General features: G+C 43.0%; 2 protein-coding genes across 2 annotated transcripts; both read right to left on the minus strand.

Annotated features, from left to right (window-relative positions):
- Positions 1 to 1599: 1599 nt before the first annotated feature.
- Positions 1600 to 8208, minus strand: pa2g4a (proliferation-associated 2G4, a). The gene is made up of 13 exons (XM_041952668.1): positions 8035 to 8208; positions 6793 to 6921; positions 6397 to 6502; positions 5424 to 5493; positions 5198 to 5290; positions 4847 to 4910; positions 4545 to 4623; positions 3895 to 3973; positions 3635 to 3768; positions 3415 to 3509; positions 3184 to 3311; positions 3041 to 3094; positions 1600 to 2882 (listed from the first exon to the last, which is right to left on the minus strand). Exons 1-13 carry the CDS (start codon positions 8114 to 8116, stop codon positions 2820 to 2822), a joined length of 1176 nt encoding a protein of 391 aa, XP_041808602.1. The 5' UTR covers positions 8117 to 8208; the 3' UTR covers positions 1600 to 2819.
- An 838-nt stretch (positions 8209 to 9046) lies between these two features.
- On the minus strand, positions 9047 to 26677 carry erbb3a (erb-b2 receptor tyrosine kinase 3a). The gene is made up of 29 exons (XM_041945658.1): positions 26307 to 26677; positions 19596 to 19753; positions 19032 to 19218; positions 18543 to 18668; positions 18370 to 18435; positions 18106 to 18224; positions 17641 to 17782; positions 17304 to 17417; positions 16664 to 16781; positions 16475 to 16548; positions 16301 to 16391; positions 16125 to 16142; positions 15450 to 15667; positions 15229 to 15361; positions 14974 to 15067; positions 14417 to 14571; positions 14272 to 14325; positions 14032 to 14173; positions 13832 to 13951; positions 13644 to 13742; positions 13003 to 13188; positions 12718 to 12873; positions 12384 to 12459; positions 12136 to 12282; positions 11339 to 11436; positions 11000 to 11191; positions 10842 to 10910; positions 10487 to 10748; positions 9047 to 10243 (listed from the first exon to the last, which is right to left on the minus strand). The coding sequence occupies exons 1-29, from the start codon at positions 26395 to 26397 to the stop codon at positions 9450 to 9452; spliced, it is 4299 nt and encodes a 1432-aa protein (XP_041801592.1). The 5' UTR covers positions 26398 to 26677; the 3' UTR covers positions 9047 to 9449.
- Between the last annotated feature and the right edge of the window lie 272 nt (positions 26678 to 26949).

A 26949-nucleotide genomic window follows, 5' to 3' on the forward strand; every position in this document is an offset into this window, starting at 1 on the left:
TTGTTTTCTAATTGATCATAGGATTACTAAATCCTCTGTCAAGATATATGTAATTGCACATTGTTTCAGTATATATCATAACACAGTTAAGTCACTGGAAAAACAAATAACCAGGCAAGAATGAGAGTTTTTGTTAAAACCATCAAATATCCTACCCACAATGTCAAATTACTTCATTACATTGATGCAAAAATCATACATATTAATATTCCACATTGCCATAAAAAGGTCTGGTCTTTGATTTCCAGCATTATACAGTACAGTACAGTAAAAGATATTAAAGGGCATGCCACATTTCTGATGGTTGACAAACTTATACCTCATGGTGTATATCATACTGGCCAGACCTACTTACAGAGGGGAGAACAGGTATTTGATACACTGCCGATTTTTCAGGTTTTCCCACTTACGAAGCATGTAGAAGTTGGTCATGTTTATCATACTCTTCAACTGTGAGTGACAGAATCTAAAACAAAAATCCAGAAAATCACAGTGTATGATTTTTAAATAATTAACTAGCATTTTTATTGCATGACACAAGTATTTGATCACCTACCAACCAGTAAGAATGGTCTCACAGACCTGTTACTTCTTCTTTAAGAGGCACTCCTGTTCTCCACTCATTACTTGTATTAACTGCACCTATTTGAACTCCTTGCCTGTATAAAAGACACCTGTCCACACACTCAATCAAACAAACACCAACCTCTCCACAATGGCCAAGACCAGAGAGCTGTGTAATGACATCAAAATTGTAGACCTGCACAAATTACTGATGTCCAAATTCCACTTGCTGTGTTTGGATGAAGAAGAAGGATGAGTACAACCCCAAGAGCACCATCCCATCCGTGAAGCATGGAGGTGGAAACATCATTCTTTGGGGATGCTTTTCTGCAAAGGGGACAGGACTACGCCGTATTGAGGGGAGGATGGATTTGGCCATGTATCGCGAGATTTTGGCCAACAACCTCCTTCCCTCAGTAGAAGCATTGAAGGTGGGTCGTGGCTGGGTCTTCCAGCATGACGACGACCTGAAACACACAGCCAGAAAGGAGAGGCTCCGTAGGAAGCATCTCAAGGTCCTAGAGTGGCCTAGCCAGTGTCCAGACCTGAACCCAATAGAAAATCTCTGATGGGAGCTGAAAGTCTGTATTGCCCACTGACAGCCCCAAAACATGGAGGATCTGGAGAAGATCTGTACGGAGGAGTGGGCAAAAATCCCTGTTTTAGTGTATGCAAACCTGGTCAACGCGTGTCTGATTTCTGTAACTGCAAACAAAGGTTTCTCTACCAAAGGTCTGTTTTTCTGATGTGTCAAATACTTATGTCATGCAATAAAATGCAAATTAATTACTTAATCATACAATGTGATTTTCTGGATTTGTTCTAGATCCTGTCACTCACAGCTGAGGAGTACCTATGATAAACATTAGACTTCTAAATGTTTTGCAAGTGGGAAAACCTGCAGTGTATCAAATACTTGTTCTTCCCACTAAATATGCTGCCGCTCTCTTCTTCAGCACCACAATTTCTGAACTTCGGATTTCATTGCAGGCATTTCGAATAAACTCTGACAAAAAAAAAAACAACAAATGTATGAAAATGCTTTTATTTCTTTAGGTGTAAAGTTCAATTGCCCACTGACGGAGCTACAAAGCAGAGTTTTACTTTTCTCAACACTGTCCCATACCTCAAGGTGAAACTCAGACCTGAAATGATCTTACTGGTTCAACTCTACTAAAGAAGCCCAGAAGACCTTTATCAGCTTGTTTTCATGCTTCACAAGACTAATGACGTAGTAAAGCAAGTAACAGGTGTCACTAATAGAAAAGTTTTTCAAAATTGGAACGCATAGATTTCTATCTTTCCATAAAATTCAAGGGGAATGGCAGTAAATGTGGCAGTTTTGTTCCCTAAAGTCAAGCTGATTACAACTGTTTTTTGCTTGTATACTTAAAAATATTCCAGTCTTCTGCTCAGGTTATTGCTTTTAAAAAAATCCAGTGTGGTTAAAACGTTATATCCAAAACATGATCAGACCTTCATGACTGCATAAGCAGAAACCTCTGATGCCATCTATCAATTGTGTTACATTTTTTAGTTGGTCATTTCATGAGTGAGGCAAATTATACCGGACAATTTAACCCTTTACTGCATGCAAGTGCTTGTTAACCTTTCAATACAATATCAGGATATTTGTTTTTACTATACATTTTTGTTTACATATAAACAAGTTTAGGTAACTGGACAATTTAGTCGAACCATCCCATTACAGCAAGCAGAGAATCCACGATGGCCTCAGATACACGATGCCTTTGAGAAAAGAGAGTTTATGATTATGTTACAGGTTTGTGTTGTCATCCAATAATCCTTCACCTGCAGCTGGATGTCAAACATAGATTGATCCATCCGCATTAATGGCCACTGAAAGCTTCAGTTTTCAGCTGTCTACAAATTTTCAGCTGCGCATAGAAAGGACTAAAAGGTTCTTAAATTCTAAGCAACAGGCACCAGTCAGACCATTTGGCAACAAGTTTTTTTTCAAAGACGTAAAACGATTTGCAAATATTCTTCATTTCCTTCTGAAGTTAGGGAAGAAAAAGCACGACTCTGCCTATGGCACTTTCAATTAATGCAGTAAAGGGTTAAACATCCATGTTGGATCTATTCATTTAATCCCAAAGTTTATATGAAATCATCAGTTTAATTTGTGTGAAATCAACTCTAGTATGTGTATAATGGGCAGAGTTGGGGGTAATCTGTCACATTTTCTCTTGCTTCTCTTTGGGGTCTTGCATGTGTGGAAAGGCAGTATTTATTTATTCTACGGCTTCTGTGTCCTCAGTTGGCTGTCCAGTGGCATTTTCTGCTGTCTTTGAGGCCTGTAGGATGTGAAACAGGAGGAGCAGATCAGTAAACAGGGGTAACATTAAACCGAATATGTACGTATGTAACACAAAAGTCAAGGAGGTGAGCAGTAGGACGGTGTGAAGGGTTAAAGTCTAGTTTTGTTGATGGTATACACAGATTAATAATTCACCTTCTTTTTCTTTTTCTTCTGTGTTTTACGACTTGCAGAGCTCTGTAGTAAAGTCTAGGGAAGAAGAGAGACATTTCAGTATGAAGGGAGTTTCTGTGTGATGAAGGAGCTCCACCCAGGTCAACTGAATTCTCATTCTCTACCTTTAGTTCTGCATCCTGGACTTCATGCTCTGACTTGTATAGCTCTGGATCAAAGGGTCCGTTGGTGATTCTGTGAGGCCCGTTGGCCATCAGCAGCACTGTGAACTTAAACTGAGCTACACACTCTCCTGAAGACAAAGACAAGGAGGGAGGGGCGGCGGTGAATTAAAAAAAGTGAAAGCTGTTAAAAATTTAAAATAAAACATGATACATGGAGAGGTAAACACTCACCCTCCTTCTCGTGCAGCACACTGAAGGGCTGCAGCAGTTCATGTTTGGCACACTCCACCACGCCCAGACGGGCTTTGGCCTCATCCTCAAAGGCCCTGATGGAAAATGGATGGTGGTATTAATTGATGTTAATATTCAACCAGCTGTCAATCTATTTACAATTTCAGCCTACGGCGGACTATGTATTTTCATGGCTACATGTGAAGTGCGGTGGTCAGACCTAAGAGTAAAAGGCATGGCATCAAAGCGTCGCTCCACTTCACTGAAGAACGTACGGGATGTTTTCATCTTCAAGCCATACTGCTTACTGGGGTCCCTCTTGTAAATGGTGGTCCTTAGACCACCATCTCTGGCCTAATTGGAAATGACATGGGGTAAAAGCAATAAATGCCCCTTCTTTACATTAACATGGTCACTACCTATAGCAGAAGCCTGCGCATTTGGCAGCTATGGGCAATGAAGATGAGACAAGACACTGACCTTCCCTTCTCCGGTGCTAATCAAGACGTCCACAGCATAGACTTCATGTACCTCAAACTCTGCCTTCTCATGGTCCTTCCTGAAAATGAGTGTCAACAGCAGCCAGCGGAAAAGATGAGGATCATATTTTGCATATTTTTATGACTAGTTTGAAGAACTACAGTGACAGTAGACAATTTCATGTTGAGTTTTTCCAAATGCAATTATGGTTGGTTGGTTTCAGCACCACAAACCAAATTCCATTCGTTTCCATTATATTGGTGCTGTGGCCCAAGCAGAACCAGACCACATCAAACTGAAAATTACTGTCTGGCCAGACATGGATAAGTAGGAAATATGCGTTTTTGTGAATTGGGTGACCGACGCTTAACATTGTCAAGTTTGCAGTCATTACGGTTATATGCAAAATTTAAAAAATGCATCTAAGCTTTCCATACGCAGCTTGGCAGTTTATATATGGGTGAGAGTTGACAGTAACAATTTTATGCACAGTAGCCAGCTGTGTGACATTCCAGCACTATTTCTGTACAAAAACGATGCCAGACCTTAGACTCCAGTGTAGCTCCAGTTGAACAGTGTCTTAGTGGTTTACTAAAATCAAAACACCCCCCGAACACCTCACATTGCCCTCCTTTCCTTCCCAAATGTACCTTTGCTGGTCTGTTGGGTTCTGGATGATGGTCTTCTCTCCATCTATGACATGTTGCTTTAGCTGATGAGACAGCATACCTTTAAAACACAGAGTCAGGCGTATGAAGAACAGCAAAAGTAAAACAATTTCCATGAAAACATCCACCTGCATGTTCTGAATCTGCAACAGTGACCAGATTCCTATCATGTAAACATATCTAAAGAAATTCAAGAAGGAAATTTAATCACAAAAGTCATCCAAGTATGAGCCCCCGGTGAGGTGACCACACTGACAGGCACAAACTTTTAATGAGACACTCACCCTCGATTGGTGAGCACTTGAATGACTGAGCAATCTTGTTCCAGGCTTCTGTCACTTGAGTGTTCTGAGAGATCGAGAAAAATGAATTACTTTCACATGCAAAATAGAGTTTGCACTAACTGATCTATAAAAAAACATGCATAACACTAACACCTGAAATCCAGTCTCAAGACAGCTATTCATTTAGGTTTGTATTCAAACCATAGCCAATAATGTTTTTTTTATGTAGTGGATGCAGAGAGGAGGGATGAACAGCTGAGCAAGACTACTGGATGGTCTGAGTTGTCTGAGTGAAAGGACTCAAGAAGATGAATTTCACACAGTGACACATGGAGAAGTGGTTACATGTACCTGGTTACCAGGTTTAACAAGGCGAAGAGCTGCTTCTGCACACAAATGAGCCGCTTTGATTACATCAGCTTTCCGGCCTGTGATGGGGTTCTCCTGCAGAAATAAGACACAGTGAGAAGAGGACTTAAAGGTGTGCTCTAATGAGAGGCTAGTAGTACAAAACCCAGTTTTGTAACTGGGACGAAAGCAGTGTTTTTTTTGTTTTTTTTTTAAAAAGGGCTCTCACCTTACTGGCTCCCACCACAAAGCTGTGAGCAACATTGGCAATGAAGCCGTCAACATGGACCCCTAGATCGCTGCACAACATAAGAGGAAAAGAAGAAGTGAGAGTATGAAAAAATAAAACAAATTTAATTGATCACGCGTCAAATTAATTGCTAGTTATACGGCCACCCAGCTGTCAAGATTACTAATGCTGACACAGGAATGAATCAACCAAATCAACTTGAGAAGGACAAAATGTCAACTGTCCCACATTTTGGAAAATGAGACTAATTAAGACTGAACAATAACCAACAAGGTGAGACAAAGATACAATTTAATCTGTTATGGCCATTAAAAGGAAGATATACTCCAAGGTGAATTTCTTTTTGGCTGTACATCAGCTGGAATACAGTGAAGGACTTATTATGAATTCAATGGAGCAGCTCTACAGACTGTAATAAATATAAATTGAACAGGCATGCCCAGCCAGCAGGTTTGCCTAGGAGTGTGTGAAAAGTGACTAACATACAAACCTTGTGTGCGCAACCACATCACCATGAGCAAGAACAAACATCTTAAAAACAGTGCAGAATTACACGAAGCACAAAAGACGTTACAGGACGCAGACATACGTGGCAACGCAACAACTAAGATGAGCTGACTCCCTCGTTCAAAGCTCAATATTGCATTAGAAAAATGTGACTAATTGGATTTTGCGGTTTAGACGGGTGGCCATCAAAGCTAAAATCCAACATATCACTTTGAAAAAAGCAAAAACACCTGCTCTAAAACATCCAACCTTACTTGTCGTTTGCCACAGAGGACAGATAGGAAGACGAGACCGCACTGATGAAGCAGACAGCCAACAGCACAGAGGAAACCCTCACATACAGGCCAAGATATCACACGGAAAGAAGGGGAGACAACACACTGGGAGACTCAAGACACATGGGGGAGAAGAGGGAGGTGACATTACTGCAGAGCGCGGTGCCTACATTTTGACCAGATCCCCATCTTTAAGTGTGTAGTCGGGGTCACTCTTCAGGGGAGAGAAGTGGCAAACACAGTTATTGACTGAGACGCTGGTGGGAAAGGCAATGCCTAGAAGAGGGAAAAGAGAACCACCAATTCTTCATTTGGAAATCATCCACAAGTTTAGCAAGAACACTGTACAAGGATGGAGGTGACCCTTGGATCACCTAATGATCTTAGGCTGTCATACTCCACCTGCATATTAGTTGCTTTTATATCCCTGCTGTTATTAAGATAATCAAGGTCACAGGATGTGGACTCATGTATACGTAGACTCGTGTATATGTGACTGCATATACACTCTTCTTGATGGGTCCACCAGAATAACAGCAGACTCACTAGTGTTATCTTCACCTCACCTTTCTTCATTTCCTTTTCCTTCTTAAAGACCTTCCCAGTCTCAGCCATGATGTAGGCGTCCCCCTTCTCACAGAGGCTCAGCACAGACACCCCGGGCTTGGCTGTTTCCACAACCAGGCGAAGAGCCTCTGGATGAGACAAACAGCAAATGATTAAGAGGAGCAGAAGAGGGAACACAGTAGACGAGGTAGATAAATTAATGTAGTATTGTTGTTGTGATATGGGACCAGATATCATCTAAGATGTCATCTTAAAATTATGCATTAGAGTTATTTGGCGACTAAAAATGAGTGAAAAGACACTGAATGCCCACACATGAGAGACCACATCAACCAACCCATAATTTATGCTGCAATCAAAAACTGCTTTATATAATGTAAGGTTGGTGTTTATATGATTTTGGCACCAATGTGATGACTTGACTTAATTTGTCATGTGTTGGATTTGCAAATAAACTGACTCAATATTTTTCTCTCTAAATAATTTCACATTCTTTCTTCCCTGAAAACATTCTTTCTTTTACTATATATATATATATATATATATATATATATATATATATTATAGTGGCATAAAATTACATAGACTGCAACAGAGGATTTTAGCCACCCGATCCTAATTTAAGTAAGTCACTATTTATTCTCAGTGAATGATTCACGTTAAGTAGTATCATGTTACAGATAAGACAGAAAAGGCTGAATTACGTTAGAGCAACAGTCAAACTGAAGTCCTGTAGCAGGTTACAGGTCAATTAAACAGAGTTTAACCATCAAAAGTTAAGGAGGAACTAACCAGAGTTCAGCCTGGTCATGTAAGAAAACAACCCGTGAACATGTAACTAACGTTCCAGTGGCTTCCTATCTGTGTTATCTCTCATCTCGAAACGTTAAACGTTTGTCTAGCTGACTGTACTGGGCAACAGGCTGAGCTGTGTTAGCTGGTTAGTTAGCATCTCACGACAGTTAAATTGACAGACAGCCCTCTCCAGCAAAGCCCAACGTCAACGCTGAACAGCGGAACAGATGAGCTAGCACTAGCTAAAACTGAACCAGCTGCACCTGCTAGCTAACTAGCTAGCTAGCCAGCCCGTTAGGAGAGAATATGTGTGGCTCGCATGTAAACCACATGGCGGCGGCTGCTGCTGCCGTGTGGGGAAACTAACGTTAGCTTCTGTAAGACAGGCCGAAAGGAGCCGATCATCTCATCCACTCCGCCACAGCTATTCGTTTACATTCACTTACGGTTGGCGATGTCACCACCCATCTTGTACTTGGTGACCACCAGATCCTCGGCTATGGTCTGCTCTTGCTCCTCGTCCGACATCTTGGCAGTGAAGTTTCGGTCGCGACGCTCGTAGCGACGGTTTCCCGCAGTTCAGTTCGGCTCTGACCGCTGCTGCTAACGCTGGCGCCCTGCTGCCCTCCAAGCCCCTCCCACTTTAATGTGACGCTAACGACGTCACAGCGACCCCAAGCCGCCAAAACGAAGCCAAAAAATATTTCATGTGGAGGCAAGTTTAGGCCTGGTGGTTGAAATAAACATGTCTATCAAGTCGTTTTGTAACGATTTCTGTCTCATTCTCTCTCAAGGAAGACTAGTGACCACTTTGTGGAAGGAATCACTCATCATCTCCATGCTGACCATTCAGACATCTCATACTACTGTGCCTCCAATGTAAGTGATGGGGATTTTGTCCCCATCACTTACATTGGAGGCACAGCTCTCCACTTGAAAAAAACAATGTAGACAAAAGTTTATCTAAAGCTGATATGAGGATGCAGCAGTCTGGGGTAGTAATATCAAGTAGGGCCCTTTTATTTTTGCAATATACAGAGGAGTATGTGTCAAGGTTCGCTTAGCCCGATAATTTAGCTTGGATTGGGATTTAGCATTGGAGGAGAGCAAAATTTAACTACTCTTTATTTTCACTGGAAAAAATGGAACTGAACAAACTCAATCCCCTTTTAAAGGCCATGAGATGTGGCTGAAAGCTCGGGAAAGAGATTCATTGATCCCAAGAGGGGAAATCTAAAATGACCAGCACAAGAATTTAACCTAAGGTCCAAGTGGGAGTCAACCTCTTAACCAAATAAATAGATAATATGACCAAAGTGCTGTTGCAGAGGTCCAGAATGAACTCTCGCGTTCATTATTAGACCCAACTGAGGAGCATAACTTACATCTCACACACTGCACACATGATCATGCTACACCAGCAAGTTGAAATAAAAAGTTGGTGCTTCAAAATAGATATTGAAAATATTTTTATTGAGTAGAAAATGTCTTTCATGTATCATCACTAAAAGAGGTCTCAAAACACAGAAGTCCAACCTCCAAACAAATGCATTTGTTCTCAAAAACATGCTTTGTTCATTTCAAAATGTAAACAGAAAAATATATAGCTTGTAATCTGTTAATTTCTGTAAGTGTTAACACTCAGTGCTATTATTTCTGAAAATGCCCCAAATCACAGGCCTACATACAAAACATAATGTCAGCCTGTAACAGACAATGAAGCTGTGAAAAAGTCACACATGTTGGGTTTTTGAAATTGTGTCATAGGCTACATTATCAACATGGCTTTTCATTGCATTTCTTGTTTCGGGTCCTTCATGAATATGTCTCAGAGGGAAGTTCGTGCGATTTAAAATATTCTTCATGTTGGCACAGCTTTGGGCTTCAGGAACATCCTGCTGTGCCAGTAGTCAGGATTGTCAAAAGATCTGTCTGCTGCAGGTTCCCCTACCCCGACTCCAGCTCGCACTTTTACGTAGGGTCCAAACCCAGACCGCTGTGCCTCTGTGCCCCCTACCGCTCCCTCCTTTTCCTGCTGCACATTCTGGTACACCACAACATCGCCAGGCCGCAGCGTAGCAAAGCAGTCCATGTCCTCATACTCATACGCCTCGTCCTCATCCCTTCCCTGTATCTTCAGCTCCTTCCTGTCTTGAAGAGCTTGTCGCAGCTTTGGCTGTCTATTTGTGTAATGATAGTTACTGTCCTCCACATATTCATCCTCCTCCTCCTCCTCCTCCTCCTCATCCTCCAACTCTACACTCATCCTTGCCGGCGTCGGCGTCGGAGGAGGAAGGTCATGTGCTGGAGGGCTTTCATCTTTTTCATTTCCCCTGATGTCCATGTATTCATATTCGACTTCATTAGATCCCTGCTGCTCCGAATCTGAGTTGTGATTGCTCCTTGTGAGACTTCCTCTGACCTCCACAGAAGCTGTGGTGTCACCTGAGCATGCCGTCAGGTGTGACGATACGGAGGAGGTGCGCTTTTTGCTCGGCTTCAGCCAGTGGCTGTTGTGCCTGGGCGAGACAGGTGTCACACACGTCTGCTTGTTCATGTACTCATATTCTTCATCATCTGGGTTGTCCAACAGACCCGCTGAATGAGACTTGCTCATCCTGCCAGGAGCAGCTCGAGATGTGGAAAGCAGGGTTTCTGAAAAAAAGAAAAATGGATGAAGTGAGGTTTGCAGTACCTGATGACGATATAGTCCAAAAACCTTATAGCTGTATCTCTTCACTGTAAAGGCACCTTTTCCTTGCTGTTATTTTTGTCAACACATTTGATATAATATTGTGATATCTATACCCAACTTTGTAGCTTCTTTTTTGTTTTTATCCTTCTTTTCTTTCACAGCAAAAATCTAATATCAGATAGTAATATAAATTATGCTGTTACCTCTCTCTGGGCTGTCTCCAGGAAGCACGTATCCATTCTGATCTTCCTCCTCCATCTCGGGTGACGGCGTCTCTGGTGGCCCGCCGGACATGCTGTCCCTCTGCGACACGTAAGCGCTGTCCTCACGATGACGACGTCTCTTCAGGCTGCCTGCCAGAGAAAAGTCCTCGCTCATCTCCAGCTCCACTGCGGTGCCGCAGCCCTCTGAGCTCTCAGACACGGTGCGGGCTGAATTTAGGCGAGAGCGCGACTGCCACATGGCCTGCTCAAGACAACACAAACAGGCCTGCGTCAGTAAAGAGCAGGTAGCAAAGTGAAGTAAAGTGCAGTTGGGTGATGCTGGTGTTTTAGCTACCTGTCCTGGGTTGTCAACACCTGGGGTCATAGGCAGGTATCCAGCCACGTTTGATGGACTAAGAGCCACCTTAACAAGAAAAAACAGAAGTGAGATTTAGATCCAGTAGGTGAGAGAAAAGGCCTTTCCAAGTATTGACAGGAAGCGGCAGGTCTTACTCTGTGAGTGTCCATCCTTGAGAGGCGACCAAGGCTCCTGGATTGAGACAGATAGTGGGGAGCAGGAGTTAAGCCTTCCACCACCCCATCCTCCTGGCCTATCATCTCGATGTCTAAATCATCCAGGTCATCCAGGTCTGCACTGCGCTGGGCAAGCTCATCCGGGGCTGTGTCCTGTTGGCTGCAGTCCTCCTGGCGGACAGAGGTGAGACATAGATTAGCATATTGCCTGAGCACTTTGACTGAAGCTTCACAATGAACACAACGTTACTGTCCACACTAAAAAGGAAGCGCTGAACAAAGTGGGTGGCTACTGATGAACATGCAGCACGTTCTTACTTTGATCACGAGGTAGCGAGGCGGATCTCTGGCCATTCTGGTAAATTCATTAGCCAGCTCTTTGAATGTTGGCCGGACATTCTCATCAATCATCCAACCTGGAAATTAAAAATAAGAGACATAGTTTGCCACTCAATTCTATAGAGGTGTTGAGACTCAAGCACAATAAAAAGCACCTGAAACGGACTAAACTAGAATATGAACTAAACTAAGAGTCCACAGCCATGCTAGCAGCTGAGGCTTTCAGCTAAATGCTAACATTACCATGCTAACATGCTGATAAGGACGATGCTAATGCTAATAAGTATAACGTTAACCATGCTCACCATGGTTTACGGTGTTCGCATGCTAACATTTGCATTAGCTCTAAACACAGAACAGCTGAGGGTGACGAAAGGGTTGTTTTTACAGGTATTTAGTCATAAAACAAAGTACATACTAAATTTAATTTTTAAATTAAATTCATCTGATGAAAGCGCTCAATAAGAAGTCAGGGGATCATCAGTTTTTTTCACCCTGAGAAGGACATCAGTGTCTACCAGATTTCATGGATCGATAGTTATCAGACATTTCAATGACAAAAATGTCAACCTCATGGTGGTGCCAGAGGTAAAGTCAGGAGATCACCAACATCAGTGGGAGTCTTCCTCTAGTGACGATCAATGTCTGTACAAAACTTAATGGTGATCCACCCAGTTGTTGTTGAGAAAGATCACTAGATGAGTAAAAACTTTGGCCTGATGGAGACACTAGATGAAAGAAGAGAACCAAAAATCACAGGCAAGACTGGCACTCACACTTGACCATGACCATGTAGACATCAATGGTGCAAATTTGAGGCTGGGACAGACGCTCGCCCTTTTCCAGCAGATCAGGAACTTCCATTGGACGCATCGTAGTGTATGGCTCTGTCCCATAGGACATCATCTCCCAGACTGTCACACCTGAATGCAGGTGACAGATTTAGTGAGGCATGAAAACATTCAATCATCCTTTACATTTTTCAGAAATAATCATAACCAAACTGGAACGGTTTAAAACTCACCATAACTCCAGACATCGCTCTGATGTGTGTATCTGCCAAACATGATGCTCTCCAGGGCCATCCATTTGATTGGCGCCTAAACATGTAAACGGACAATGCATAGTTGTCATGTACCTTAAATGCAGGTGCTGGACCAATAGAAGACTGCACTGGTGGATGTGGCATTAAATTGCACTTTTTTTCATGTGAACACTTAAATTGAAAATGTCTCTATTTGTTACTTCAGTGGTCGGTGAACTTCTCACAGTGTGCAAAATGAATTCATGTCATTGTCTCTCTTAATGAACTTTGGTCAGTTTGTACACTTGTTTATCTGTTCTGCCAGGCCACGTACCTTGACCTCATTGTAAAAGTACTTCTTGTCATCCGGGTAAAGCAGGTCTGCAATGCCGTAGTCTGAGATCTGGGCGGTGTAACTGTTCTTCAGGAGCACATTTCTGGCGGCCAGGTTCCTGTGGACCACCCTGTTCTCCTCCAGGTAATACATACCCTGACGAGAAAGCGCAACAGTACTTTTAAGTGCCTGGGCTGTCAGTGGAACACACCAAACCATGTGCAAATGTGTAAGAAAAAATAGCTTACACATGTACAAACACACAAAAATAGGTTGGTCCTTTACCTTTGCGATTTGAACACACCAGTTGAGCAGCCTCTGCGGGCTGAGTTTGTTCCTGCAGTTCTTGACGTGCTCCAGCAGCGAGCCGTGACTGCTGAGCTGCGTGACCAGCTGCAGGCTGTCTCCGGGACAGATTCCCAGGATCCTGACGACGTTCGTGTGGTCCAAGCTTCCCATCGTCATCATGTGCTGCAGTGAACATTTAGGTTCAATCATTGAGAATTTTTTCAAAATAAATGTTTACCTGTAATTCAGGTTTTAAAGTAACAGACCACTGAAAATCATTTAAGTATAAAACATTCACTTCTTGTAGACAGTTGGCTCTGAAAAGTTTGTGATTGCTCTTCATGGAAGAAAGCAGGTGTCCATATACACCTTTAAAACTTCTCAAACTCCTGCAACATAATAGATGAGTCTGAATTTTCAATATATTACAAATAAATCATCACAACATGGCCAATAAATCTCTAAAGATGCTGCTTCTGCTAAGATGCTGTCGTGTGCGTATTTAGCTATGTTGTGCAGGAAATGAGGAGTGATTTGAGAGGTTGCCACTGGACTGCATAGAAACAAGCTGCAAACCTCTCAGAGCCACCTTTCCAGCCTACCATCAGCATTTGATATGCTTAAGAAAATTTCCTTACATCTGTAAGCTCATTGAAGGTGTGCCGTCCAGTGCGATCATGAATCACTTTTATGGCCACAGGAAGCTTCACAGTATCGCCCTCAGGAATCCAAATGCCCTGTGAGGTAAGAAACAGAGACAGATTAATAACTTGCCAAATGAATATCTAATGTGCAAGAGGAGGATTGTGTAGAGGAACATCACTACCTTATGCACCGATCCAAACACTCCGTTTCCCAGCAGCTTGATCTTGCGGAGCTCTGTGGGCTTCAGGATCCGAGCGTGGACTTTAGCCCCTTTCTCTCCAGGATCCAGAGGCTCAAAGCTCTGTAGGCACGTGGAAAACATGTCAAAACAAACTTCGCTGAAGCGGAACAGCATCATGAGGACTTCACACTCAGACTGACCTCTCCGCTCTCCATGTATCTCCTCATAGCTCGCTTGCGACGAATGGCGAGACCTCGGCGGTACAGGACAGTCAGCACGAAAACGGAGAACAAAGCGAAAAGAATTGCAATCACTCCAAGCACGATGAATGTGGTCGCTTGTCTGATGACAGATGAAGAGGAAGAAGAGAGGTCACATTGTCAGCACTGAATCAAAATGTCTACTATTTAAAAGATGGTAAATCAAGAGGAGCAACTTACCCAGAAGTGTAAGGGTCCGCCCCAACACAGTCTCCAATTCCTGGACCGTGGCATCTAAACGCAAAACCCAGAAAAGAGGTGAATTTAAAATAAACATACGTACTGTATGAAAAAAGAGAGAGAGAGAGACCTCATCATTCCTTACCCCTGGGTACAGTTGACGTGGCATGGTTCACAGTGGTGTTGCTTGTTGGGGTATTTGAAGATGACTCCCTCCCCTCCCATCACGCCCTCAGGACACGAGGAGACACAGTGTGGACCATCGAGCAGGTTGGCACATGCTACGCACTGATCTGCCCCCTTAAACCAAGGAGGGACGATTTAAGTTCACAGACAAACGCAAAGCAGGCAGGAATTTGAAAACTGAATGCAATTAATGGGGGATCGTTTGCCTCACAATAGAGTGATACCATCCTTGGTTTTGGGGGGTTGGCCTCACTCAGAGGATAAATACTTGAACCTAACACCATTTCATTGGACTAGAGCTGTCCTATCTAGTCTGGTGAGCATGAACTGATGAAGCCTGCTCGGATGAGAGGCGAAACGTCTTCTAAGACAAACTGACGAGGTCCAGTTGTGAACGATTGAATGCCCTGAAGCCAATATGGAGTTACTTGAAGTTGCGTAGTTGCTGTAAACTGTGTCTACTGTAAAGCCACTAGGTGGTAGCAACACACCCAAAGAGAATAGAGAACATCATACCGGGCCTGTGCAGGTCTCCTTTCCCTCCTGGACCTTACACTCAGGGTGGCATGGCATGCACTCCCCTGATCGAGTGGCAAACTCCCGCCTCTTCCTGCATTCAGGGTGAAAAGTTACTCACTTTCAAAATCTCTGAACAGACTGCAGATAAGATTGAAGCACGTTAGGACCGCTGTGCCACAGCAAACATTACTCACGTTAAGGCAAACACTGAATATTATTATTGATACTATTAGTTGTTTTGTGAAGACTGACCCGGTCAAGAACATGCAGTCTGGCACGCAGGTTCCTCCCCTGCTGTATTTCTGACAGGACACGCACTGGTTTGGCCCCGGACCCCAGCAGCCATCAGAGGAGCACAGGGGGTCGCACACACGGCCCTCGTTGACTGCAGACATGAACAGATCAAAAGCTACTGCGTCATCATCATCAACACTGACAAGAGAGCTGCTTACAAATGACCCACCCTCACTCACCACACTGAGCTCTTGGTTTGTTCTCCTTGACGTCAATGTGTTTCTGGCGCCGCTGCGGTCGGGACCCGCTGGTCAAGATACGCGTCCAGTTGACAGTGTCGTGGTAGCAGAGCTTCTTGTTTCCTGTGATGTAGACGCCACCGTCGTTTATTTTCCGCAGTGAGCGTAACCCCAGGGAGGTCAAAGAGGGGATCTTCACCACCAGAAGAGAGTAGCCCCTGAAATAACAGGCAGCCATGGGAGGTATTAGAAATGGATAATCGCCAGTATTGTGATAGAACTAGAACTGTTAGCAAAGAAAGGGCTTAATTATGGTTATTATTTATGGGGACTTGATTGTTTACCCTTAGTAGCCCGAGTGTTTTTTGCTTCAGTGGACACTTTTCTAATCATATCTTTATTTTCACCGTTACTGAAATCCTTACGGCCTTTCTTTGCTTCCATGAACACAACCAGACTATCAGATTCCAAAAGTGTGCAGCCAAATACCACTTTACATCAGAGAGAGCATGCAAGTGCACCAGGTGTGCCGATTAAAGAGTTGCACCCGTCACCAACTCAATCACACAATCCCAGTACTGAATATGCCCTGTAAGATTAATATAGAATAATAGTAAACCAAGAAAAATAATTTTAAGCTGAGCCGTCAGACGGCGTGCGAAATATTTACTGTACCTTTTAGAGCTCACTCCTCTACATGGGGTAAAAATGATGTATAACAAGGGAAGAAAGAGATACAATCAGATTCAGTCCGGTGCCGTGAAAGACACAACAACATGATGGTGACGTGACCTCAGTCAACAAGAGAAACAATGTTCAAACAAGTCAAGGGGAAAAAAACAACTACTCACTTGTAAAGCGTCCTGCCCTGAATTGTTTGGAGGTTGGAGAAGACTGACAGGTCAGACATGTTTTTAGGCCATGACTGGATACTGAGGATGTCTGAAATTGGAGACATTGTGTTTCAGAGGCTTTAACCAGACTGCAACTACATTAATAACAAATACACACACAAACACACGCACCTGTAATCTCCCTCACAGTGTTGAAGATCTTCAGTTTCTCGGGATCGAGGGCGGGTACACCATTGTAATCATCACTTTGAAGAGAAAAAAGAGGGAAAGATAAAGGCTTGTGGCAAAAAGCCTCCATAAAGTGTGGATGAAAATACTTAATAACCTACTAAATACACTAAACCTCTGTCGTAAGTTTACCCTGTGATCCCAGTCACCAGGAAGTGCAGACTGCCCTGGATCTTAGTGCAGTTTATGAAACTGTCAATGTTAAGAGCATCAACAGTCTGTCTGGTTGGACTTCCTGTGCCGTGGCAAGCTGCGGGGGAAGATGACGAAGAGGAGGAAGGTAAAGGATACAGTCATATGAAGTCAATTTGAACCAGCCAGCAGTGGCAGATAGTGACTGAGCTCATTCTTTTGGGAAATAATAGACTTTTTACTCTAATGCATTTGTTTGACAGCTGCAGTACAGTTACTTCTCAGATTTAGGTTTTACATACAAAACAGATGATCAACGAATCAAATCTGATCATTAAAATCATCCTCAACCAGCTACACAGTACATTATGCTGGTTAAACATCAATGCATTAGAAATAATACAATATGCATGACTGATACTTTTTCATAGTATCCCTGCACTTTAATCAAGGCATATTTTGAACCCAGATCTTTTTCTTGCACCACTACAACACTACTTTCTGCTTTTTCTTAAGAAAAGGATGTTTCTTAAACCACTGCTGACCAAAGTGGTAGAGGGTTAGCTTTGCTTCTGTCTCAGCTGCACGAAACGACTGACTTAAATGAACTGCCAAGCACCAGTTGGATTTACTTCAATACCTTTTGGACAGAGGCCTCCACAGGGTTCACACCTTTTGACTCCATTTTTCTCCACCTCCATTTTATCAGACGGGCAACTGCTCACACATGAGCTGCCATCCACCACAAAGTTTGCTGAAAAAAAGAAACCAAAAATGGCTCATATAAGTGACTTAAACAATAGACCAAACACATACGAGCAGGTTGAGATACAAGTTGCATTTTACAGCAGTGGAGCAGCTGCAATGTTATGAGAAGGTTTGAATGATGAACAAAATGTTTCACAAACAGAAAATGTGCATTGGTGATGGAGTCTGTGTGAACATGTGGCTAAAAAGCAGCGAGGGTGGGGACTCACTGGGGCACTGGGCCACACAGATGGAGCCATACTGGTACTTGGCATTGGGGTTGGGCTCCAGTTTGAATGTGTGCTTGTTGTAGATGAGGGTCTGGGGACACAGGGGCACGCAAGAGCCGGAGTTGTTGAAGTTCCTGCAAGCCTGTAAAACATTATACAGCTCAGTCAGCAACATGCTAATAGATGTGTTTTGTCCCTTTGTGCGACAGACCTTTTTCCCAATATTTTGACTTGTCATAGGAGGAAAAGTGCTGCTATTGCTAATAACAAAAACAATGGCTGGTCTCCCATCAGCCATGACAGTGTGACAGTGTGGCTCAGTGCCAGCAAGCCCCTGCAGCTGGAGCAGCTAAATGGAATTCAGCCATCATTCGTTTTATCATTTACACCTGTGCTTTTGCCACTGCGACATGCCAAAATGACTCCTGTGGGGGGAAAAATACATATTTGAAGCTGCAGACTCACAAAGCAGTCTGTATCCAGGGGTCCAGTGCAGCCTCCAGCACACTCAATGTGGCAACACTCGCTCGGGTTTCGACCAAAACATCGGCCGTTACACTGAGGGGCGCACACGGTCTTTGTCACTGAAAGAAAGTTGAGAAAATGTTCATTTCTTCATTTGCAGTGGTTCTTTAAGGCACTCCAGGGCCACAACCTCCACTTGACAACCACTGTGTGACAGAGCTGAGTTGATGCATGGGAAAATAAAGACATGCTGATGTCACTCACAGATCTGGCACGTGTCATTTCCTGGACCCCAACATGGGACATCTTTACATGCTTCGTTGCAGGGCTCTAAGACATAATTTCAGAATTAGTAGATGGTTTTTTACACTTTAAATTGGATTTTAAAGTGTGACAAGGTGATTATGCTTATATTCACTGTCATCCTTTCCACTCACTTTCAGGCCCGTTGCTCTGAATCATAATATGAGCTGTTCCATCCTTCACTATGTCCAGCCAGTTCACCTGCGGGGCGTAGCTCAGGTACTTATTCTGGATGATCTTGACTCCTCCCTCCAGTATCTCTGTGGGCGGCACACAAGCATTTAAATAGAAAAAGACAATTGCAAAGCAAGCCCTAGCAGGCCCATGACTCATCCCATCGAACTCTGCCATTCACTGTTTACTACAGCACATACAAACTCAGTATAATGAGCTGAAGCTCATGTTACACTGGCAGTTGAGCAGTTGAGCACATGAGACATTCCAGGGACTTCACACCGGCGCACACTGCTGCTGTCCGACGACCGGTACTCTGAGGGTGTGGCTGCACTGTGTGGGTGTGAGAGCTCCAACAGTAACCAAGTGTCACATCCAGGCCGAGCTCTTATCTGGTGCACTCCAGCCTCCCACACTTAAACACACTAATTGAGTGACTTCCTGTGTACCTGTAAGGTGTGTCAGGCCCAGTTCCTGCAGGCCGTGCTGCCCATCCTTCTGGTAGTTGACCATCACAGCCAGCGCATACTGGCCCTCATACAGTGTGGTGCCTCTGATGACGCGCAGGTGGTCCAGAGGAAGGCGGCTGAACTCGTTGACGGCGAACAGGATGTATCCCGTCACCTCCCTGATAGACTGCAGGGTTAAAGAAAGGGAAATTAAATAAAATACAGTTAGCTTCTGCTTTTGTTAGTCACAGTGATGTCAGAGTCACAACCCGGCAGCGGAGGTGTGTTTTGCTTGTGTTGTTAGTCACCATGACTGTAGTGCAGTGATGGATTTGGAAAGGACTTGGAGGGGGACATACAGTAAATGAGCTCATTGTGCAATTGACACAGACACATCATCCACTACAGACAGTAATAAACAGCATGTTTTGTTTTTGACTTCAGGTTGATTCACATCCTTGTCTGGACAGGTTACTCCATAGTCCTTCTCAGTGGCATTTACTGTAGGTCTGTGGAGGGAGTACCGGTAATGTGCTCTCTACACACCTGTGTTCAAAGCCTCACCTGCAGGAAGGAGAAGTCTCTGTTGTGTTCCATCATCGTAATCTCAAGGTTGCCCATCACAATCTCACAGCCGGTGTATATCTCCTTCATCAAGCTGTACTGGATCTCTGAATTTCCCGTTGTGCTCAGGACGTTTTGGGTACCTGAACACACCATCACTGGAAAAGTAAAAAATGAACTCTTGTTAGTGTCTTTAATGTCAAAACTGATTAGATACTCATCAGTAAGTCATATCCATTTTCTCATGTTTGAGTTGTGTTTCATAAAAAGTAGCTTTTTTTTTTTTTTTAATAAAGCATGTAGAGAAGCTTAGTGAAACCAGAACTTCTGGGATCCGTTCCAGATATAAGAAAAATCTTATTCACTTTGAAAACTTTGACTTTGAACAGAGCTTTCCCCAACAGTGTGTTGTTTGCACGTTGCTGCATATGTTTCGACAGTGATGGCAGTTTGTTTTTTTTGTTTTTTTTAAATCTTTTGAATCCACTGAGTTCTGCACTCCTGCATTGGTGAATTTTCATGGTAGTTGTACTTATTAAGTAATTATTGTTTACTTTTGTTAAAAATTACAAAGGTTTCAGTTTCTTAGCAACTACTGTGGTGGAGAGTAAACTGCAGATACATATTTTACTTTTTTACAGACCAGTGAAAGAAATGCTGAATTAGAGCTTGTATTGAGTTACAGAAGCTAATGGAACAGAGGCTAGCCCAGATGTGACGTCATGACTTCAGCTCCCTCTGTTTCCTCGGTACAAATCAGTGTCCTTTTTAATGAATAATAAGTCAGTTATCAGTGGTGTATTTGTAAAAGTCAAAAAGACAAACATTTCCCTGATGTGCACGCAGCAACATCTCAGTGCAAATACAACTATGCACATTCTATTAGATCATTAATGAGGGAACAGCGTAAGCCCATAAAGACTGTTTTATGCCACTTTCTACAAGCCACGGTGTTTTGCTCAGTATCAATGAATTTACTGTAACAGTGTGAAACAAGCTGAGGATTGTATACAGGGCATGTCCTTCTCTGAGACAAACATACAAGGCCTTGTTTATGGTCTGTGGGAGTTCAGCCATTCAGTGTCGCTTGAAGGCTGCTTTGCTATTCAAATGTCAGACAGGAGAGAAGCAGCAGAGAAAATGGACGAAAGAGACAGACAGCAGGGCACATATGTGAACTGCGGCTGGTGATCTCAATCACATGTAAGAATCAAACAATACGAACACGCACTCCTGTACTGTACACATACACACACAACACGCCCACATACATTTGCTCAGGGGTCGTCTCTCATGATAAGTTTCATTGACAGTGAGCTTCAACATGTCAATGAGCCTATGCACAAAGTGAGATCCAGAAAGAAATGGTTTTCCCAGTTTGGAGTAGAAGAGCCTGACTGGTTTGCTCTGACTTCAAACCCATCCAACATTTTTGGTATGAACTAGAAATCTGACAGTGAGACTTTATCGCCCAGCATCAGTCCCTGACCTCACTATTGCTCTTGTGGCTGAACGGGAGCAGCCAGGCTCCAAAGTCTCATGAATGGCCCTCCCTGAAAAGTGGTGACTGTTATTGCAGCACATTAAACCGCAACATCCACATACTTTTGGCCATGAAGTGTAAATCTTCCCGGGCAAAGGCTTCACTCACCTCCTGCTAACTATTTGAACTTCGCCCTTAAAAACTCATTTCCTTGCTCTCTTCTGGCAGTAGTGAGCAGTATCGATCATTTTTATTTGTCAAGAGTCTGTGATTTCTGCCCACAAGTTCTTTTGCCTTTACAATGAACATGAATGAATTTAGTTTCACAACAAAACAAAAATCAGCAGCAACACGTCTCTCCACGAATAGTCCCATTTATTCAAAGAGCCACTAGAGGTAATAGGGAAAATGTTTGCTCATAATTTGGGTGAACTGACCCTTTAACCTCAGATTAAGCAAAATCATGACCCTGTCAACTCTCAGCATTTATTTACTATTATATTGAAAAAATGTCCACAACAAGCTTGTTGATTTTGGTGTACCTGGATCTGAGGAGTGTGTGTTAAACCACACTCACACAGCAGGTCAAACACACTAACAGCACACAAACACATTCCATCTCAGAGTCAAAATAGAGGCCAGCAGAACAACAGGATCAACAAGGGCATAAAAAGGCTAATGATTATTAACCTCACGGGTGCAGCAGGAGGCTCAAATCACAGTGTGTGTGTGCGTGTGTGTGTGTGTGTGTGTGTGATAGAGAGAGTGACAATGTCCTACGTGCATAAAGTCCTGATAAGAGACTTTATTGTACTTCTGAGAACACTAAGTTCACAAGAACTGGCTCTGTTCCAATCAATATTAAAGTCCAGTTCACTCCAATCACAAAAACATTCATTTCCCTCCTGCACAGTGTCTAACCGTTTGGTTTTATCTGAAGTTTAAAATATCTAGACTGGAAAGTCCTGCCGCCAGCTCAATACGACAGAGGTGAAAAGGAATTTTGTTTACGCTTCTCAAGGCGTCCTTTCCAGAAATAATGTCTCACTCATAACAGCGACATCTGTGGACCATCAAGAATAACCAGGACAACGTTTCTGGGAAGACACACCGCGTTTAATTTCTTTAAATGTCGTTTTTGAATTTGTCGAGCGATGCAAAGGTGATTTAATATCTTAAAACCTGGACACATAATGATGTCATCAGGGTTTTCTGGACTCGATGAGACTAAATCATTTTTAACAGCATTTACTGGGCATACAGGGTCTAATGTTGCATTCACGCAACATCAGAAAAATGGAAAGAACAGGAAAATCTCCTCTCATTCCATCTTTCATGCGTTTTACCAAGATGGCTGCTAGTCTTGTGATGACACCAGATCAATACGCTAAATTAGCTTCTTTTTTGTTTTTTTTGACATATTACAACTCTGTTAACAGGTGAAACCAGATAACAAACACGGTGTAGATCCTTTTTAATAAGTTGAATCAATTGTTAAAGGAATAGTTTATCATTCGGGAAATGTGCTGGTTTGCTTTCATGTTGAGAGAAGACTGCTGCAACTCTAATATTGGTCTGTTATGTGTAAAGCTACAGCTGCAGTTAGTTAACTTAGCTTAGTACAAAGACTGGAAACAGGTATGACAGTACCTCTAAAGCTCACTACTTCACACATTATAAATCGTATAAAATGACCATTCCCCGTTTTATGGTGGATTATGTGCCACACTAGTTCTTGGCTCTGAGCAGCTGCCAGGTGACCAAACTCCAGGACTGCTCCCTGCCAAAATGTCAAACTATTCCTTTAATATATTGTTTCGATCCAACTGCCAGCACTGGCAGCTTCGCAGTTATTTCCCACCAGTGTCTTTTCTTCAATTCTCAGTTGTTTTCATCAGTGGAAGATATCACAGCTGTCAAAAGTTACACACTTAAAATTAAGAGGCTGATAATTACGGCCTTTAAAGCATGACTTAAACACAGCATAACAAAGTCCATCAACTCTACACAAGTGAAATCACTGGAGGACCCCTTCATTGACACAGGGTATGCCATCTTTAACATTTACAGCTATGCATGCTCGAGCACACGCATTTCTGTGTATTGCTCCATCTCAGGGTTATCACACTGCTATGAGTAAGTCTCAATGAATTTGTTTTCAGAGACTTTTCCTCATTAAAAGCCATTCAATTGAGACGATGTCAGTTTATGACCTGCTCAAGAGTGCCACTCTTTATCTGCTCAGTTTTATCAGTGGATGACTTAAGCTGTTGACTACACTGTTCGACTTGCCTGCCGGGAAATCTTGTGAAATATCAAGAACCTTCCACACCCTATAGTATGTACAGTATGCATACAGCGCATGCACAACCTGCTCTGAAGGTGGCAAACCGGTGTGGACACACACAATACAGTACGTGACAAAATGGTATGACAGCCGCACAGACTGTGCACAAGCTGCAGCTGTGCAGGATGAAAATCTCAACAGGCTGAGTGGGTTTTCTCTGTCAAAGGAGGACTTTCAGTGTTGGCAGATGGATGATGGAGGAAATGGAATGGGGTGGAGGGCTGAGAGTCAACACACACACACACACACACACACACACAAGCACACAATGGCCCTATTTTGAAAGAGTGCAAAACAAGTGTTGTAGTGTATCAAGATGTGTCTGCGCTGAAACATTATTCTCTGTTTCACGCTGCACAAACAGAAGCGGTATGTCTGCTTATGCTATTACGATCATATACTGCACACGAGCTCAAAGCAAAATGGTGTCATTGTCCTCGGCAGTGAAGCGTAACCCAACACACGGATCAGGTTCAGCTGTTATTTTCATTCGTCTGTTACCAGGGTTTCAATACTCAAAAAGGAGAGAGGGAGAGAAAGAAAAGAAAAGAGGGAGGAGGAGATAAACAAGCTCAATAAAGCAGTTGAGACTGAGGTAAACAGAAACTTGGCACAGGATGGCCAGAGATTACTGCATACCTGGCAGGTGAGCATGCACACACACACAAGCATGCAAACACAAAGACAAGCACCTGAGCACATGAACTATTCATTTCATGGTGCATTCACTGGTTCACAGCCAGAGGTTGCGTACAAATGAACTGGCAATGTATGTGACTGCTCCATCAAGCTTTAGTGAGCAGGTTGTGGCTGATGAGCACAGTTGCATAACGTCATGATTTGGCGACGGGATAATACGCTTTGGCATATCTGCTTTCTGACGCATCAGTTCTACTTGGATGTCACACCTGTAAAAGCACAGAAGCAAATTAAAGAGGCACCACCTGTTATTGTTTTCTTGAAAGATGCAAAATCAGTTTGAACTCTTACGAGCTGAGACCCCGCTGATACATCTCGTGATGGCTATGTTTGTGGAAATGAAATTCAGTTGTCCTTCCTGTATTTGAAAATGAAAGTGTCGCAGGTTGGAGATACCTGTGAAGTTTAATTACGGTGTGAACATGTTTGTGTAATGTGTGGCCCTTTTACACTTTATGCACTTCAGTGTTTTCTTTTCATAGTCAAACTCAGAAGTGCAGAAAAGTGCAGCAATCATCTAAAATGACAACTGGCTTCAAAGTATAACATAAGAAGACCCTGAATGCCCCAACACATGATACAACCACATTACCATTAGTCATTCTATCATGACTGGGCAGTTAACCTCATACATTACGACTGATATGTTGATGCAAAGGTTGGCTCAGGTGCACCTTTCTGCATCAACATAACAGCAGCACCACTTTAATACCTGCCTGGTTACTGCACAACAAAATCCTGTTCAACTGATGGCTTAAAGACCAGGACTGATAAGTGAAATTGCTGCTTTGACATTAAAACACACTTCTGACACAAAGACTGACACCAAGTTAACATGGTTTGGTACGTGTTGTAGTTTGACAGAGAGGCTCTGTCACCTGAGCGTCGGCTGCCTGACGATGATCTAATGTTCACATTGTTTTTCTCAAACTCAGAGCGCCTCTCCATTCACCTGCAGCCAGGTGACAGTAACAAGAGCACGAGGTCAAAGTTCACAAAGTCCCACAGCGATTCAAATCACAACACCTCAAACACATCACTGCCCTCAGTGGTGGAAAGTCACAAAGCACATTTCACTCAACTTTCCTTGTTATTCCATCTACTCCTGCTACACATTACTTACATTTCAGAGGGAGGTATTGCATCAGTTTTACTTCTGTGCTTTTGATAATCTGACAAAACATTACCAAGTTCCAGTCCTCCACTGCGTGATTTTTTTTTAATCTTATGTGATAGTGAACTGAATGTCTTTCAGTTTTGGACTCAAACAGAAGCAATTTTAAGACATCAGCCTGAGCTGATGTCTTAAAATGTGAGGGGTATTTGTCACTACTTTCTGATATTCTATAGCCCAAGTGATGAATCCATTAATCTGGAAAATAACTGAAAATAACTGAATTACTGCATCTGAAAATAATCCATTAGTTGCAGATACTTCAAAGATGACTATTTTTCATACAAAACATGTTCTCAGTTTCGAACATTTAGATGACCTAGCAGTATTCAAAACAAATTAATTAATTAATCAAATTCAACCGGCTACAACATTAAAATACTGTTTATGTGTTAACACGTTTAAGATATAATAACAGTGATATCCCTACCACTGTCTACTCCCAAACACAATTTGTTATTGTGTACTTTTATTTATTTATGTAGTAGTATGTAGTACTTAAGGCAGTCTTGCATTCGAGTATTTGCACATTGTGGTGTTGCTACTTTTACTTAACTAATAAATGGGAATAGCTCTCCCACCACTGACTGTACAGAGAAAAGGCAGATTTAAACAGAGCTTAAGTTTTCCACTGCAAAGGAAAGATCTTCTCGGCTGACTGTCAGTCAGCAGGCGGTGAAAGGTTGGGCACTGTCGAAAAATCTCGAAACAATTGAGACATACACAATAAAGCACACAGAGAGTCGTGGGAGAGGTGCAGGTGACTCAGTGCAAACAAGTTTTACGTGTGCCGAACAGGTTCTGGTGTCTGGGGTTTATGAGGTAGGACAGGTGTTTGCCTACATCAGAGCACCAGGTGTAGTAAGCAGCTGTAATCCAGGTGTTAGGGGGGATTTGTCAAAAGTGCAGTGCAAAGGTCGATGGATGTTCTGGGTTATTTGAGTATAAAAAGTGGCCAGAAAAGTTGATCTTTTGCGTGTGTGTGTGTGTGTGTGAGGTTGAGCCCACCTCCTTGTGTCTGCGCGCTGCAGAGTTGGAGAGCGCACGGCAGCAGGACGCACAGCACCTGCTGCACCTTCGTCATGAGGCCGGTCATCATCCTCACTCAAATTCCCGAGCTGGCGGCGTTTTAAGCAAACGCAATAATCATATTAACAAGCAGAAGGGCGTCCTTTTCTCATCAAAGATCGTCCCCGGTCGTTTCAATCCGAGAGAGTCCATTTAGACGCAGTAGTTGAGTTAATCCTGATTGTCCGTCGCTTTCTTATTCCTTTCCTTCGCTTTCTTCCACTCAGATGAAGAAGTAAATCCGCCCTGATAGTGAAAAGCGGTTCGTGCTGTCTCTGTTTGGCATTTAGCTAAACCGCAACTTTACAAGCCGCCCGCTCCGGTTTGTGTGAGAGGAATCACTACAGCTCAGTGATTGGAGCGCAGCGCGCAGCCAATCAGCGGCAGGAGCGTCTGTTTCTCTGGCACTGATTTATCAGGGAGGGCCCTGCCCGCGGCCATACAGCGACACAGCGCACGTAGCTGCTCACAAAGCCTGGAAATCTCACGGAAAGCTTGAAAAAACGCTTTGTCAGATGCATGAGCACATACCGCGAGTTTCTTTTTCTCATGTCCAGACGGGAAAAATATGAAGACGCTGTCT

Source organism: Chelmon rostratus, chromosome 2 (assembly GCF_017976325.1).
Source record: "Chelmon rostratus isolate fCheRos1 chromosome 2, fCheRos1.pri, whole genome shotgun sequence".
In the NCBI taxonomy this organism is placed as follows: domain Eukaryota; kingdom Metazoa; phylum Chordata; class Actinopteri; order Chaetodontiformes; family Chaetodontidae; genus Chelmon; species Chelmon rostratus.

Bases quoted from the DNA above. Each gene is read 5' to 3' on its own strand.
- pa2g4a (XM_041952668.1), bottom strand. From the start codon at position 8,116: ATGTCGGACGAGGAGCAAGAGCAGACCATAGCCGAGGATCTGGTGGTC. The intron at 6,503-6,792 runs GTGAGGTGAAGA...TCCCTCTTCTAG, and splicing joins GGAAAAGGAAATGAAGAAAG to GCATTGCCTTTCCCACCAGC. The intron at 5,291-5,423 runs GTGAGAGCCCTT...TTATTTCTGCAG, and splicing joins TTGTGGTGGGAGCCAGTAAG to GAGAACCCCATCACAGGCCG.
- erbb3a (XM_041945658.1), bottom strand. From the start codon at position 26,397: ATGATGACCGGCCTCATGACGAAGGTGCAGCAGGTGCTGTGCGTCCTG. The intron at 11,192-11,338 runs GTAAGAACGTGC...TCTGTCCGCCAG, and splicing joins CTCGCTACCTCGTGATCAAA to GAGGACTGCAGCCAACAGGA. The intron at 10,749-10,841 runs GTAGCTAAAACA...TGTCTTGAGCAG, and splicing joins GTGTTGACAACCCAGGACAG to GCCATGTGGCAGTCGCGCTC.